At 47.5% G+C, this 17,798-nt stretch overlaps 2 protein-coding genes across 2 annotated transcripts; both read left to right on the top strand.

The window, feature by feature from the left end:
• Positions 1-2,154: 2,154 nt before the first annotated feature.
• LOC124676902 (ammonium transporter 1 member 1-like) lies at positions 2,155-3,657 on the top strand. The gene has a single exon (XM_047212913.1). It carries the CDS (start codon positions 2,155-2,157, stop codon positions 3,655-3,657), a length of 1,503 nt encoding a protein of 500 aa, XP_047068869.1.
• Positions 3,658-10,824: 7,167 nt separating this feature from the next.
• LOC124676903 (ammonium transporter 1 member 1-like) lies at positions 10,825-12,620 on the top strand. The gene has a single exon (XM_047212914.1). The coding sequence runs from the start codon at positions 10,840-10,842 to the stop codon at positions 12,322-12,324; it is 1,485 nt and encodes a 494-aa protein (XP_047068870.1). The 5' UTR covers positions 10,825-10,839; the 3' UTR covers positions 12,325-12,620.
• The last annotated feature ends 5,178 nt before the right edge of the window (positions 12,621-17,798 follow it).

Here is a 17,798-nt window from a genome sequence, read left to right as displayed (position 1 = left end):
CATCTTGTAGACATGTATTAGACCAAATACTCTAGCATGGTGTCATAGTTACAAAAATAATGGATAAGGGTAAAATACCCTTACAATTCTTCAATATGGCGATAATATAATTATCTTTTATGGAGCATGACATCGAAAAAGCAAGAAATCTGAAGTTAATTCTTTCAGTGTTTGAGCATATATCAGGTTTGAAGACAAACTTACATAAGAGTGATTTTTTGTTTTTGTTTTGGAGAAGCTTAGGACCATGTCGTCATGTATGCTTAGCTTTTTGGCCGTCGGTAAGGATTGTTTCCTATTAGGTATTTGGAGATCCCGATACGTTATCGGAGACTCACTAATGCTGAATGGAAATTGGTGGAGGAAAGACTACAAATTAGATTAAATAGTTGGAAAGGAAAATTACTATCCCTGGGAGGAAGAGTGGTTCTTATCAATTCAGTACGATTAGATTATTTTCAATGAAGATTCTTCTGGCAAGGTTATAGTGTGAAGAGGACACATCAACTCGCTAAATGGGGTGTAATTTGCAGACCCAAAGATCAAGGAGGTCTTGAAATCCAAGACCTTGAGGTCAGAAACAGGGCCCTCCTTGGTAGATGGTTGTTCAAGCTACTTACCGAGGATGGAATTTGGCAAACCCTTCTTAGGAGAAAGTACATCGGCTCAAATTCGTCATATCAAGTTCCTGGAAACCCGGAGATTCACATTTCTCGGTGGGTCTTATGGCGACGAAGTTCTTCTTCCCATATGGATCTTTCTCTATTAGGTATGGACCGAAGAGTAGATTTTGGGAGGATAAATTGCTGGTTAATGCCACACCCAAAAACAGTATCTGGCATTGTACAATATTGTGCAACACAAGAGTGATACACTTGCTAAGGTGTTGGAAACTTTCCCACCGAATGTGTCATTTAGGCGGGGTCTCACTGGACCTAGACAAGCATTGTGGAATGCTTTCTTATAGCATCTGGATTTAGTGAATCTGACGCAGGGGTCCGATGTTTTCGTTGAAATCTAACTAAGAGTGGTTTATTCTCGGTGGCTTCTTTTTACAATGCTCTAATCCAACCTAATGTTCACGTCGATAATAATATGAAAATTTGAAAGATGAAGATATCACTCAAAACTAAGGTGTTTAAGTGGTATCTTCACCGACGGTGATTCTCACCAAAGATAACCTTGCAAAACTTAATTGGCAGGGAAGCAAAAACTGTGCCTTCTATCATCATGATGAGACCATAAAGCACTTATTCATCCAATGTAAATTTGCTGGATCTGTATGGTCAGCCATCCAGATAGGTTCTACCTTATATCCACCATGAAGTGTTTGAATATTTTCGGCAACTAGCTTAATGGTGTGGATCGTAGGTTTAAGTTACTTATTAGGGTGTGATCGATTGCCGTTATTTGATCGTTGTGGCTATGTAGAAATGACAAGATTTTTAATAATAAATTATCTTCTCTTATGCAAGTCATCCATCGTTCCACAGCTACGCTTCGTTTGTGGTCGCCTCTGCATCGCGTGAAGCATCGTGACCTCTTTATGGACATGTTTACACGGTTGGTGGATACTTCAAAGAATATTTTTCCCAAACATGGATGGAAGCATGATTTGCAGATTGGCCCCCGTTTGCCTTAAGCACGTTTTATTTTATCTTTTGTATTTGCCGAGATTTGCATTTATGGTTGTCTTTCCTGGATTGAAATGGTCGTGTGCATTCTAATTATGCAGAAACCAGATGTAATACTTAAATTTTATTAATAAAGTGTCCATTATTAAAAGGAAAAAATATGTGACACACAGCTACACCATGAGAAAATCCACCACAACATCTAGTCATGTCGAGCTGTACCTCCAGAATCCCCAGATTCCCTACAGCCCCACCCTAATCCAAGGGTATCTCACGACCATGAAGATTCACTGCGGATGGGCCCCACTTCTTCAGCTAAAACCAAAATAAACCATCGTTGCCATGTCTCCCTTTGCTCGCACTATATTCGAAAAATAAAATTCTAGCTTTCCGCTGATTCGCCTCACCGTCCTATAAATCCGACACAACCGATTCCCCCAAACATCAATCCTCTCTTCTGATCCCTCTACCACGACCAAAGAAATCTGAAGGAGCGGGTGTCTAGGGTCGGCACATCACGATGTCGACGTGCGCGGCGGACCTGGCGCCGCTGCTGGGGACGGCAGCGACCAATGCGACGGAGTACCTGTGCAACAGGTTCGCCGACACCACCTTGGCGGTGGACACCACGTACCTGCTCTTCTCGGCCTACCTCGTCTTCGCCATGCAGCTCGGCTTCGCCATGCTCTGCGCGGGCTCCGTGAGGGCGAAGAACACCATGAACATCATGCTCACCAACGTCCTCGACGCCGCTGCCGGGGCCCTCTTCTACTACCTCTTCGGCTTCGCCTTCGCCTTCGGGACTCCCTCCAACGGCTTCATCGGGAAGCAGTTCTTCGGACTCCAGAACGTACCGGAGGTCGGCTTTGACTACAGCTTCTTCCTCTTCCAGTGGGCCTTCGCAATTGCCGCCGCCGGCATTACGTCGGGCTCCATCGCCGAGAGGACGCAGTTCGTGTCCTATCTCATCTACTCGGCGTTCCTCACTGGATTCGTCTACCCGGTGGTGTCCCACTGGATCTGGTCCGCCGACGGGTGGGCATCCGCGACCCGCACCTCCGGCCCGCTGCTCTTCAAGTCCGGCGTCATCGACTTCGCCGGCTCCGGCGTCGTGCACATGGTCGGTGGCATCGCCGGGTTCTGGGGAGCGCTCATCGAGGGGCCTCGCATCGGCCGGTTCGACCACACGGGCCGCTCGGTGGCGCTCAGGGGTCACAGCGCGACACTCGTGGTGCTCGGGACCTTCTTGTTGTGGTTCGGCTGGTTCGGGTTCAACCCAGGGTCCTTTGTCACCATCCTCAAATCGTACGGCCCCCCCGGCAGCATGAACGGGCAGTGGTCGGCCGTGGGCCGCACCGGCGTGACGACGACTCTCGCCGGCAGCGTTGCCGCGCTCACCACGCTGTTCGCGAAGCGTCTCCAGACGGGGCACTGGAACGTGACGGACGTCTGCAACGGCATGCTCGGCGGGTTCGCCGCCATCACCGCCGGCTGCAGCGTGGTTGACCCGTGGGCCGCAGTCATCTGCGGGTTCGTGTCGGCGTGGGTGCTCATGGGCTTCAACGCTCTCGCCGCTCGATTCAAGTACGACGACCCTCTCGAGGCGGCGCAGCTCCACGGCGGCTGCGGCGCGTGGGGGATCATCTTCACGGCGCTCTTCGCCAAGCAGAAGTACGTGGAGCAGATCTACGGCGAGGGCAGGCCGTACGGGCTCTTCATGGGCGGCGGCGGAAGGCTGCTCGCCGCGCACGTCGTGCAGATCCTTGTCATCGCCGGGTTCGTCTCCTTCACCATGGGCCCGCTCTTCTTGGCGCTCGACAAGCTCGGCTTGCTCCGTATCACGGCCGAACAAGAGTTGGCCGGCATGGACATGACCCGGCACGGCGGCTCCGCGTACGTCTACCATGACGACGACGAAACCGACAGGACCACTCCTCCTGGGTTTATGCTCAGGTCGGCGCTGTCGCGCTCTCCCGGCGAGCCGCCAAAATCGGAGGCGGCGCCGGCAAACAACCAGGTGTGAGCGACAAGTAAGAGAAAAGTGGGCTTCGTTTGTGATGATCCGATAATTTTTTTCCGTACTGTTTGGGCTGATGCTTTGCTACTCTGGTGTCGCAAGATTGTAAAATTACAATAGGGCACGGTTATTTTCTGTGGTTTGACCTTTCAGGGTTTTTTTTGTGGGTGTACAATTTTTCTGTTTTTTTGTTGTTGTTGTTGGTGTGTGTGTACAGTTACATACGTATGTAGTGTGTGTGGTTGAGGTTTTTCTTTCTGATATTGTCCAATTTTTGTGGTGCATTTTTTGTCACTAGTTCTTTAGTTGAAATTTTCTTCTTAAATTTTGAAATTAAACCACCAAATGAACTTGAGTGTTACTTTGGCGGATTCCCCACGACACCTTAGCTCCTGATTGTGCATGCCCCTTAGCTACTCCTCGACTTGTGGGAAAAGATATCTTGCACACCTCTTGTTGTTCTACGGCGCATCCAATCCTCCTATGTTTTTTAGAAATCCGAAAATTTTCAAATATATTTGCACACTATATTCACAATGTCTCAAAATTTTAAATGAAAACTGCAAACAACATCCGGAATAAATGTTTCACGGGAGGTGCTGCCTTTCATTTCACAATGTGTCATCTAAGCTTGAGCTGAATTTCTTAGCGATTGAACATATGTCGATCCACATTATTTTTTAGAAGTTGTGGCATGAGCACCTTAGCAACCACTTGATATGTTCTCCTTAGTGTGATATGGCTTTATTAGCTCTAATTCTGATGGCATTGCACTTAAGAGTAAGATCATCTAATTTTTGCAAAAAATATGAACTATTCAAACTTTTAAAATAATTCTTTAAAATATAAGGCATTCATACATTTTTTTTTTGGAACTTGTACCTTGAAATGACAATCATAGATAGTGGCAGTCCATTGTTCAGAGACAATAGCATTTGGCCCATGTAGCTGGGTAAGGAGAAGGATAATTTTCGGCCCATGTAGGAAGTTAGCTAAATAATATAAGACCCTAACAAAAATAGGAGGAAACAAGTCAAACGGAAACCAAAATGAGCACCCATTTGTATCTTTACTATTAAATGGGAGTTGGTCGTTTCACACTCAACGCACTTTGATGATCGTCATTAAAAACATCCTACCCGTCAAATCTTATTTGGAAGTCTCCACTTAAAATCCATCCGTCGGATCTGCCCCCTAGGCTAATCATGGTATGTATCAATCACGGTAATCAATCTTTGTCTACTACCCAAAAAAATGAAATCGTTTTCCGAGTTTTGCTTCCTCGCACGATTGCCTTTGCTGCCGGCCATCGCGCGGAGAATGAAGTCAACGCGACCGGATGCCGACGCTGCCCAAGCGCCCCTCTCCTGCACCTGCACGGCGTCCCTACACGGCGTCTTCTCCCTTACGACGTCGTCGCTCTCGTACCACATATGTTATCCCCATCTGGCTCAGTAGCATCTCCGTCGCAACTCTTCATCCATCTCTCACGAGTCGCATCGCTCATCCAAACCCTAACCCCAATTCTCAGATTTCGGCTAGCGCCAAGATAATGGGGATAGGTGACGGCGGCATTCTGATAATGGGGCTCACTGAGAACAAGCACGGGCCAAGATCCCTCTTGGACATGGGCGGCGAGGGCTCGACCGATCCATCTGATGGTGTTGGCAAAACAAGAGATGCTGACCCATGTGGCTCGGTCCCAGCAGTGGTGGGGATGCGGCTGGAGATAATGCATACGCAGGTGGACGGGCTCCAGCGCCGCCTCAGTCCTCACAGGCATCAGCCAGCTCGCCCAGGAGATGGTCAGGACCAGTAGCTCCCGTTATGCATTCTATTCTTGCCTGTGCAATTGCCAATCTTGAATCGGTATGTCACTTTTTAAATTTCAGGGTACTGATTCTCTGGAAAAGTAAAATATTGCTTCCGGCTTTTGATTTATGATTTACCTTAAGCTGGCTGGTATGTGTTTGGATGCCCATTTACCTCAATTAATTAATGTTCAAAGAAGTGGTATCGTGATAGATGGTTTAACAGAGACAGTGTGTCCCTTTTATCTTCCATAAATCGTACAAAAGCGTTCTTTACTCTTTCACGTGGTGTGATGTATGTTCTGATCAAATTCTCACATGTAGTTACCTTTAATTTAAGACATACAACATATAAGATGTTTCTGGATATTAAATACAATTTCTGCAGTAGTAAATTCAGAAAGATGCTATTTATATATTAGAAAAATTATATATGCTTACCTTGGATTTGTCATTTGTACAATCATGAAATCATTTATTGGAGATTAGTCTGCTGACTAGGTGTACTCAGCAAATGGTACATTTCTTGACTTGTATGTGCTACCTGATGCCTTTTAGGTTTACGCTTCAATTTTTGTAGGTTGCTGATGCCTGCTACATATGTGCCTTAACCTTTACAGGAGAAGGAACAAGGTTGCTAAATCCATAGCTCTACTGTTAGCACCTTTATTCATGAGCCATTTTCTACAAACAAGTAATTTTGTTGCAGCTTCCCAATATTGCCTGCAGATCTTGGTAATTTTACGAACCTCTAGCACCCATGTCTACATCTTTTTTACTTTCATTTCACATGCAACCTTCAACTATAAAGGTTTCAATTTTCATATGGCTGATTTCTTCTGTCAATCTTTCTCTTGAGCATGTTCACAAGAAGATATACATTTCACAGCTTGTATGCAGTATCAACCGTGTTTGATGCAATGATTTTGAATGATATAACACCTTTTGCACGACGGGAAATATGTAAAGTAGGTAACTGAAGGTGAACTCAAGTCATGAAGTATACACTTCTCATGCAAGACCCCATTAGCTCAGTTCAATTAAAATATCTGACATCTCAGATATTTGTTTAGGTAACTGTTATTTTCATCCTGCGATAGGCAAGTGATATGCATTTGGTTTAACTATGAGCCTAGATTTTTTGAATGGTTGTGGACCCTAAGCTCCCTCTTAGCGCTAATGAACCTGATTACACCCACATGTTTTATCAAGCTTTATACTCATTGATCCTTAAACTGAAAGGCATATGATGTTTTATAAATCCACCTTGAGTAAAAATCTGGGATAACGCACAACTCACATAGCTTTGTATTTGTTAGTTTTTTCATAGCTCTGAGGTGGGAGTGCAATCTCTCTGAAGTGATGGGCTATGGGGATGACTACGTCGATTTGTCGGACTTGGAGAAAACACTGGTGGATAGCAGTGAGTGACACGGGTGACTACAAAGCACAGTGGTGCCATTGTTGGAGTGGGACCACTAAGATGTATATATAGTGGTGGCGCAACGGCAAAAGAGATGAAAAAGAGTGGCCGGTGGGAGAGGGGGGGCACCAACTACTATCAGTGTCGTGTTACTCCATGTGGTTTCTTAAATTTAAAATAATTTATCTATATTTCTGTCTATTTAGTGTGTTTTCTTTGATTATTTTTTCCTTTTCTTTTTGTGAAGTGTTTTGCCTCATTACTGTCCGATCATCTCATGGCTCATCTGTGATTTGGCAGGGACAAGATAAGGGAGTAGATCAATGGTGGAGCTAGGATTGGAGCAAACCTCGAGGCCGAAACTAAACGCAAAGAAAGCTCTAAATATTTCATATTTTTTACACACAATTGGGTACAATTGCAAGGATGCACATATAATTTCATTGCAAAATTGTTAAATCCAAGAATCAATTCAATTTTGGATAGTCGGCTTAAATCAATCCAATTGAAGACAAGATGAATAGAAATTATGTAGCTCACATGGGAGCCACACCTAAGCCGGAAAGTAAGGGACTAGGTACTGCAGAGCAGAGATGCACCAGCACGTAGCGCCAGCTGACGGTCGATAGGTCACGCGGAGCAGGAGGCTAGAGGCGACAACACAGTAGCGGGTCCGGGAGCCTGCGGGCCAAGTAAGATAAACTGGCCAGTGGCGATGATGTTGTTGCAGTGCACGCGACCGGCCGCAGCCATGGGGAGCTCGTGCGTTCGGCGCACCCTCGATGTCCACATGCTTGTTTTGGTGATGTTGGTCCCTTGGACATCTTGGGCAGGAAATAAATGGGGTCTGCAACCAGGGCCAAATCCAGTATGTATATAGGTACCATGCCGGAAAAAGTTCCTACACCCCAGGCCGTGGCCCTGGTTGCCCAGGGCGTAGCTCCGTCGTCATGCATGCATGTGATCAGTCTCCTACATCAGTCTTGAATTTAATGCTCGTTGAATTACGCAGGTTTGATTTCCACTCTTTGATACTTCGTGGTTTTATTTGTAGTGTATGCTTTATATCATTTTAATTTTCACAGCTCAATGTAGTACCATTTCTTGCCAACAATGAAAGCTCATAAATGTGTACCAGATTATATTTAGTACGTCCAAGTATGTTTGCATTGAGCATAATTGTTCAAGGGTTGCACGGTCCAGCCAATATTAAGTTCCCTTATATACTGAACTGCCACACACGGGTGCAACTAGATTATATTGTTTGATGTTTATAGGCTATTAGGCTTTAATGCAATGAAACGGGTTTGCAACAGTGGTACATGGGAGTCATGTCCCCGTGACTCTGATGAATATCACCATCTGCTTCGAATCATCACATTTGGACATGAGTAAGTGGTAGGAACAAGAGATTTGGTAGGAAAGGATTCTGAATGTTGCTAAGTTCGAAGTCACAAATTTGTTAGCATATCCAAAGCTTTTGGTTGACAAAAGGAACTAGGGCTTTAGCATTTAAAGCTTGCACAATGATCATGTTGCTAACCTCGCACAATGATCTGAAGGAATATCATTGTTAGCATATCCAAAGCTTTTGGTTGACAAAAGGAATATCTAGGGCTTCAGTTTTAAAGTTTCCACAATGATCTGAAGAAATATCTAGGGTTTTAGTATTTAAGGCCTGTGAACCTTGAGAAACCACACTGATCAAGGAATGCAGAGAAAGGAAGTTTCTCACCTCGCCTCTAAAAAAAAGCACAAAGGAGATGTTGTTGTTCGGTTTCACAATAGTAAAAATGAAAAGCTATAATTCAATATATTTGTTTGGAGAAAATTACTGATGCAATCTGCCTCTGGTGGCACAAGACTGAAATCTTGGTATATCTGAACTCTTATTACTGAATTTCCTTTCTGTATTCCTTATAAAGTGTGTGGATCTGCTATACTTACATGTATGTTTGCTTGAATATATCTCGTCTCATTTAGTAACCAGTGTGTATTGCTTTGAGGAGACAAAAACAACTCTGTTGTACACATATACAAGTTCCTTAAGATCTTTTTCCTTTATATCTTAGGTTTTCTTTTTCTATTTCTGAAGTATATTAAGTGTCGCTGAATCTTTTGGAAAAAGTGTCTCATGAGTTACCACTGTTTTTAGTTGCCAAATTCATCCAAATGTTTTTTAATTGTGCTTTACGGGCACCAGGGAACAAAAATAGATTTATAGGTGGCTGTTGTTCTGAGCTGCAGCTTGGGCGCTATGGACTTCGATAAACGACACTGTTTTTTGATAATTTTGTTCATCCTCTCTAAGTAATGTGTTCAATTGCTTTCCTCTCGCAGTGGAGAACGATGTTGCCGGAAAAGTGTGTAAAGGGACTAAGGGAGTTGGATGTGGAGGTGCACAAGCTTCTTCTACTAGCAAGCATTTTGCAACTTGGAGGATCTGGTAGCCGACCTGGAGTTGGTTGATGCGTTTATTTTCTCTCTTGATGCAGTGATGGATGTCTTGTGTGTATTGCTCCTGCTTGTTATTTTATTTGTTGTCTTTATGCTAGATTTGTTCCCCTGGTGATGTTTTGCTATTGTTGGAACTCTTTAGCTTTTGGCATTTGGCTTTGTAATTGGTAATCCCAGCTTAAACGTTGAGATTCCAGTTTTCTAATAAAGGTGGGCCTGATGGCATCATTTGTAAAAAAAAAATTCTCTCATTTTCTTGTAGTGATGCTCATTTCCTTTTTTTTTCTTGGAAATGAAACGAATCCTCGACCTCCCTGACTCTCAACACTTCCGCCTTAGTTTTGGTACTCCCTCTGTTTCATATTTTGTGGATAGATACATCCAAATCTGGAACAACTAATATGGTGTACTGACTGATTATTATTAGTCAATCAAGTTCACTAAAATCCAAAGAATAGCTCAATACATGGCATCTAAGTTTGAGCACTGACATGATCTTCAACATGACACCATCTTTGCTACCAGCAAGTCAATATAGATTTCCAATGTAGGTATTGGATGATGAAGTTTTTGTTGTACTATTACATAGAGATTTGTGATTGATATAAGGGGTTTCATAAGCTGAAATTTATATATAGGTAGGAACCATAATTTGATCTTGTTCAGTTGGCTTGACGAAAGGGTGAATTGATACAAAAATGGGAATTAAACGACATTGACCAAACTTCAAAGATGGAACGATGAAGTGCAATGTGACAAGTGGAGGATAGCACAAAATGTTAAGAAACCGTAGCAACGCACGGGCATTCAACTAGTAGGAAGTAGCGTAGGTGTATAGGAGCACCCATTTGTACCTGAAATTTTGCGGTCGTTTGTTGAGCAAGCAAAAGCATTTGGCCCATGTAGCTAGGTGAAGAGAACAATACTATTTGGCCCATGTAGGAGGTTAGCTAAATAATAGAAGGAAACAAGTCAAACGAACTCCAAAATGAGGAAAGTCTAACTAGACACCAGTATTGTTACAATCCACCGTGATACCAAAAATACAAACCATAATCTCGACTATGAAGGCATTAATCCGTTGCTATATACTGTTATATAGTATGGCAAATTTAGACGCGTAGATACACAGGATTAATCACGTCCAGCTATATACACATCCGCAGAATCCTCAGATTCCGAAACGGTACCACCCGTAATCCAAAGGGATCCCGGCCACCACACAAGATTCACTGCGGGCGGGCCCCGGACTCCAGCCAGAGGCAGAGCCAGAGTCAAGAGAAACCCATCGTTGCCACGCTTCCGGGATCGTCCCCTGCTCAAACGATTTTCGCGAAACAAAATCGGAACCTCCGCTCGCTCATCGCCCACCTCCTATAAATCCGACGCCACCGGCTCCCGGTGCCTCTCCACGCCACACCACCAGAATTCCAATCTCCGAACGCAGCTGAACAAACCCCAGATTTCCAGGGCCTTGTTTCGGCGCGCGCCGGCAAGATGTCGTTGACGTGCGCGGCGGACCTCGCGCCGCTGCTGGGGCCGGCGGCGATGAACGCCACCGAGTACCTCTGCAACCGGTTCGCGGACACCACGTCGGCGGTGGACACCACCTACCTGCTCTTCTCCGCCTACCTGGTCTTCGCCATGCAGCTCGGCTTCGCCATGCTCTGCGCGGGCTCCGTCCGGGCCAAGAACACCATGAACATCATGCTCACCAACGTCCTCGACGCCGCCGCCGGCGCGCTCTTCTACTACCTCTTCGGCTTCGCCTTCGCCTTCGGGACGCCCTCCAACGGCTTCATCGGCAAGCACTTCTTCGGCCTCAAGGACATACCCGAGACCGGCTTCGACTACAGCTTCTTCCTCTACCAGTGGGCCTTCGCCATCGCCGCCGCCGGCATCACGTCCGGCTCCATCGCCGAGAGGACGCAGTTCGTCGCCTACCTCATCTACTCGGCCTTCCTCACCGGCTTCGTGTACCCCGTGGTGTCCCACTGGATCTGGTCCGCTGACGGGTGGGCCTCCGCCAGCCGCACCTCCGGCCCCCTGCTCTTCAAGTCCGGCGTCATCGACTTCGCCGGCTCCGGCGTCGTGCACATGGTCGGCGGCATCGCCGGCTTCTGGGGCGCGTTCGTCGAGGGACCGCGCATCGGCCGCTTCGACCACGCCGGCCGCTCTGTCGCCCTCAAGGGACACAGCGCGTCGCTCGTCGTTCTCGGCACCTTCCTGCTCTGGTTCGGATGGTACGGCTTCAACCCGGGCTCCTTCTTCACCATCCTCAAGTCGTACGGGCCGGCCGGGAGCATGAACGGGCAGTGGTCGGCCGTGGGCCGCACCGCCGTGACCACGACGCTCGCAGGCAGCGTGGCGGCGCTCACCACTCTGTTCGGGAAACGCGTACAAACAGGGCACTGGAACGTGGTGGACGTCTGCAACGGCCTGCTCGGCGGGTTCGCCGCCATCACCTCCGGCTGCAGCGTGGTGGACCCGTGGGCGGCGGTCATCTGCGGCTTCGTGTCGGCGTGGGTGCTCATGGGCCTCAACGCGCTCGCCGGCCGCCTCAAGTACGACGACCCGCTCGAGGCGGCGCAGCTCCACGGCGGCTGCGGCGCGTGGGGGATCATCTTCACGGCGCTCTTCGCCAAGAAGCAGTACGTGGAGCAGATCTACGCCCCCGGCAGGCCGTACGGGCTCTTCATGGGCGGCGGCGGCCGGCTCCTCGGCGCGCACATCGTGCAGATCCTGGTGATCGCCGGGTTCGTGTCGTGCACCATGGGCCCACTCTTCTACGGCCTCATGAAGCTCGGCCTGCTCCGCATCTCGGCCGAGGACGAGACGGCCGGCATGGACATGACCAGGCACGGCGGCTTCGCCTACGTCTACCACGACGACGACGACCACGACAAGTCGGTTGGTGGCTTCATGCTCAGGTCGGCGCAGACCCGCGTCGAGCCGGCGGCGGCGGCCAACAGCCAGGTGTAAAACCGATCAGGACTCTAGCTCTAGAGCGATACGATTCTTAAGAAGAAATTTAGTGCCGGCCTTTATGTTCTCGCACGCGTCAAATGTGATCGATCAGATTATTATTTTTTGAAGTACTGCTTGGGCCGTATGCTCTGCTGCTTTCCAGGATTGTTGTAAAATCATCATAGTAGAACGCGGTTAAATTACTTCTACTAGTAGTTTTTTCTCTTTCGTTTTATTTATTTCTGGGTTTTCTCTCGTGTACAAATTATGCGTGTGGATGGAATCTGCAGGGTAGGGATTTTTCTTGGCTATATATGGTCAATTTTTGTGGTGGAATTTTGTGATCATCAGCGTGTGGTCAAGATAGGTGGCTGTTGAACCGTTCCATTTGTGGGGAGTTTGTCCTCTCATACCGTCAGGGCTATTCTATCAAAACTTTGGCACGTTTCCTGATTTTTGTGGTGTTTATTTTATATATATGTCGTGCTATATTGGTCATATTTATTGTACTCACTCCCGTCTATAAGAATTGATGCTGATTTAGTATAAAATTTAATGAAGAAAGGAGGGAGTAATAATATTTTTGAGTGCTGTCGTCTTTTAAATAGAAAGATGACGGTGAGGATGTTTTTTTAAAGGAACGGTGAGGATGTTAAGAAACTTACTCTATGCTCTATGGCCTATGGATATGAACTATGAAGACACTTGTTTGCATATGCCACCACACAAGATTATAAACTACGCCTAGTCTCGAAGGAAGACCCCGCGCACCTTGACTATAGCTTCGCAGTGACAACCTTGATCGAATGTGTAGGATAGGTGGGAGGTGGTGACAAACAACGATCAATCCTGAAAGACCACTCTTTCGTCTAAGGATGCCTAACCGCCGCAACTTCAACCAATCCATACAGACAGGTCTTGCAACAACTAGCAGTAACTGGCTGCTTACCTTTCCGTTAAGTTTGTAGACCTGTAAGGCTGGTCATAGTGGTAAGTATCATGTTGTAGTATCATGCATATGATACTTGTGTATGGTATTATCTCTATAGTGGTTAGTATCATGAAGTAGCATCATAGTTATGCTATATTTATTACTTTTTAGAATCTCAATGCAAATCTGGACACAAGATTTATTTGCATTAACTTTTCTCGTGACATGCACTATGATACAGTATCCACCTATGTTACTACTCTAATCTCATCTCTCCTCCTTAATTAGCTGCCATATCAGCAATTTTGTGGGACCAATGTGTATGATACTAGCTATGATACTAGCACTATGGCCAGCCTAAAGCTGGAGCAACTAAGCAATATTATAAGTACACTTGTAAGCTCTTTTGACGCTTACACGTAGCTGAAAAATGTGGCCCAGAGTTCCGGAACAGGCTACAGGTCTGACCAGAAAATGTTGTCTGTACACTTGTAACTTTTCTATATCGACCTAGTACACCAAAGATAAATCCCAGTAGAAATACCACAAATCTCCCTAAGAGCACATCCATCACATGTTTCCCTGAGGTTCAGTTGGAGTGTATGAATTATGAAAATAAAATAGAGCAGTACATATATCTCTTTCACTAATGCTACCAAATAGTATGAGTAAGACGCTTGGAGTTCGAAAGAGATTGGAGAGTGTTCAGTTCACCTCACCAAGTTGCCTAGCCAGGACAATACAACACTAGCTACACACTCGCCTGCTGCAACCTTCCATAAACAACGCACTCCCATGCCACTGGGTGGATGGCAAGAAGAAAACAATACTGTCGTAGTGTCGCTCTATCAAGATTCTGTACGGCTGACGACCAAAGTTTGTGAATAAAACTCGAAATAAGCTTTAAAAAGTCCTTTGAAAAATAGGATAAAGCTGGCTAGCCAGTCTCCTTTACGACGATAAACTAACACCCGCTGGAAGGTGATTTTCACATGCACAGTTGTGGAAGGTTCCTTCGGGGTTTTTTTTTTTTTTTTGAATTTTAGTTCCTTCGTACTTGAAAACATAACTTGATACTTCCATAAAATAAAAACATAACTTTATTACAACCATTGTCTAAAGAGAAACATATAAGAAACATTAGTATTTCGCTTTTAAAATACTCAAGCTCAGCGATTTTTTTCCTCCTTTTTATCATTTGACACGAAAGATGGTTCTTTTTCTATAAAATAGATGGAAGAGATCCAACAATCTTTCGGGCTTCTTTGTTTTGGAGGAAATGTTAAGGAAAATCAAAGGAACTATTCCTTTGGAAATCAAGTTTCAAGCCAAATCCTACGGTAAGGGCTCATTTAAATCATAGGATAGGAAAAACATGGGAATGGAAAAAATCATAAGATTGAGATGTCATGCCTATTTGAATTCTATGGAAAGATGAAGTGTGTTTGATTGTAGCAAAGGAATTTTTCCATGAGGTATGACCTAATGTTTTTTCCTATAGGATTTACACTACAACATTCTTATATGATTAATTCATGTATGATGTGTTCCTATGAATTAAACAACTTGTATATGAAAATTTCTCATAGGATCCAAATCCTACACAATTTATTTACAAATCCTATGAATTAAAGAAACCCTAAATGAAAAAAATTCTACTCCGATCTCATTCTTTAATTCTGATGCACAAGGAACGAGGACAATGTTACACTTGTCATCCTTTCCCATCCCTATCTATCACATTCCTTTGATTTCCATAGCCCGTGAATCAAAGAAAGCCTTCTTGGAACCAATCTGATGCGCACATTTCCCCCAAAAAACGTAGAAACTAGAACAACTCAATGTCATGCCCACTATAACACATTGTCTGTTTGTCTTAGCAATGTCATCCCCATTATAATATGCACAAGAAAGCCAAATTGAATTTGCGATGTTTTATGGTTTCTCTCATAATATAACACATTCCTAAAATTTGTACATAAATCTTCCTAGCCAGAGAGGCCTCGAAAAAAGTTGCAGGATTGAAATCCACCCAGTAGTCCAGTACTGAGAGCATCTCCAGCCGCGTCCCCCAAACCGCGCCGGATTGAGCGTTTGGGGGACGTGTTTTGTTCGTGCCGCCTTTGGGGGACGTCGCTCCCCAACCGCGTCCCCCAAACGCCTCCCTCAAACATTTAAAATACTTTTTTTGGCATTTTTATTTCAATTTCCACAAACTAATACATAATTGGGTACGTGGTTTCCACAAACTAATACATAGTTGGAACCGTGGTGGACACAAATATAAAATATTGCAAATAAACTAAACCTAACTAGGCAGTGCATCGAAGGTTTCTTGTGTTCGCTGCTAAGAAAGAACACTCGAGGGCACACCCAGTCACCCAAACTGGAAAATCCAGCGGGAGGATGGTGCCCTTGTTGGTTCTACCGATGAGGCGAACAGGCAGAAACCTCCGTGCACGTATTCGCTGCGAAGAAACAACACTCAGTCGTCCTCCTCGTCGGTGTTGTCGCCGTGGGAGTCCCTGTCGTTGTGGTAGTCCCGGCGGCAGCGCCTCTCGTCGAAGACCTTGACGCTCATGTCCCTGTTGCCGAAGTAGGAAAACAGGAGGATGAAGCCGGCTTCGAGGCTGTGGTGGCGCGCGAACTTCTCCCAGCCCGATGTTGAGGTACATCTTGCCGCGCGCGTCGTAGATCGCGTCGACGATCCACCGGTAGTAGCCGCACGAAGCCTCCCGTAGATGCATCTTGCGCGGGCGTACGGCGCCGACGTACTGGGCGAAGGAGTCCGGCAGCCTCTGGATGCCGCGCGGGTCGCACTTGAGGACGAGGACGAACTCGAACAGCACGTCCGGCTCCACGTCCATCTCCGACGATGAAGACGACGGCGTGGGAGGCGACGGCGAGCGTTCAGCTATGCCGCGGCCACGACCACGACCACGGCCGCGGCCGCGAGGTCGGCCTCCGCCTCTACCAGACATAGCGTCGAGTCTTGTTGAGAGATGGTGGCGGAGAGAGGCGCTAGGGTTTGTGTGTGAGAGGGACGATGAGAGGCGCCCCTTTTATAGGCCGGAGGGAGGCGGATGAGCGGTGGCACTCATTAACGCTAGCACGCAGAGCTAGGCGCGACGGGACGCGTCGCTGCGCCTCTGCGGGAACTGCACCGTCGCTGCAGGAACTGCACCGTCGCTGCGAGCCAATAACTTCCGTCGCGAGGTAAGCGACGGTTAGGTTAAAATTTATTGTGCCGCTGACGGGTCGGCCCCGCCACTCCCCACCTCGCTTTTCGTTGTGTCCGGCGTCCCCGGAGCGTCCCCTGTTGGACGGGGACGGACTCGGGGCGCCGGACACCGTATCGGGGCGCGTCGGACAAAAATGGGCTTTGAGGGACGCGGCTAAAACGCATTTTTTTTCGGCGCGCCCCAAATTGCTTTGGGGGACGCTTTGGGGAACGCGGCGGGAGATGCTCTGATAAATGCCGCAGTCTAAAGTACAGCAAAAAGTTGCATCACTACGTTCAAGAATTCTCGTCAGGTGAACCCGCTTTAGTCCTTTTTCTTCAAGCCGCACGGGTAGGGAAAATGACACGGACGCACTTCCCTCGTCGCTGGAGCTCCTTTGGCCGGGTCATGTCGCCGCCGCACTAGTTCGTGCGTGCATCCGGGGCGCCTTTCCCGTTCGCGAGGCCAAATCGGCCAATCGGCGCGCGCCGTGGTGCGCCCCGCTCTCCATCGGATCGGAACTCGGATGGCAACAACAACACGAGGAGAGGCCAAGATCCAACCAAGCGGAGCTTATCCTCTTCCTTTGGTGCTACAGAGGAGAGAGGCGACTGAGAGGGCGACCGCGCGTTCCTCCCCGTTTTCTCCGGCGCCGCCGTGGGTTCCCCTCCCCTTCTCAGTCCGCTGCGGCGGCGGAGGAAGGGTGGGGGAACCCCGGGTCCGTGCGTTCGGCTGTAAATAGGGTAGGGTTCGTTACCGGCGGCGGCGTTTGCGGGGGGGCGGCGTCGGCATGCAGTCCGGTGTTTTGGTCTTCTCGGATCCGGCCCTCTCCCGTCGCCGTTCGTTGCGGTGGCAGCGGATCTGTGGAAGTTCTCCTGCGCGGCTGGCATGGCGACGATGCGGGCCGTGCGTGGTGGAGATGCCGTCCTCGAGCTCTTCGGTCGTCGCGGCGTCGTCTCCTCCAACGACGGCGCGGAGCTTCTGAGGTAGGTGTGCGGAGGTTGGGAGGATCTCGCAGCTCGGCTGGTTCAGGGAAGAAGGTGGACGGTTGCGGCGGCGTGGCGGTTGCCACGGTTCTGGAGCTGATGGTGGTTGGGAGCGAGTCTCCCGCCGATGAGCTTTCCATGTCAAGATCCAGCTTCCTGGAGCTGGTGGCGATTGCGGTTCTTCAAAGCCTCGGGGCTAGAGGCCTATTTAGTTCCTGGGTTGCTGTTTCTCCGTGTGCTGTTCTCTCTCCGGCGACGGTGGGCGGCGTATGCGGGGCGGCGACGGCGGATGTGGTGAAGATGGAGGCCTGGAGGTCTCTGGTTTCTTCTCTGTAGCTAGGTGGTGCCACC

This window comes from Lolium rigidum, chromosome 7 (assembly GCF_022539505.1).
Source record: "Lolium rigidum isolate FL_2022 chromosome 7, APGP_CSIRO_Lrig_0.1, whole genome shotgun sequence".
NCBI lineage: Eukaryota > Viridiplantae > Streptophyta > Magnoliopsida > Poales > Poaceae > Lolium > Lolium rigidum.
The sequence above is the reverse complement of the archived record's forward strand: the minus strand, read 5'-3'. Positions and strand labels throughout refer to the sequence as shown.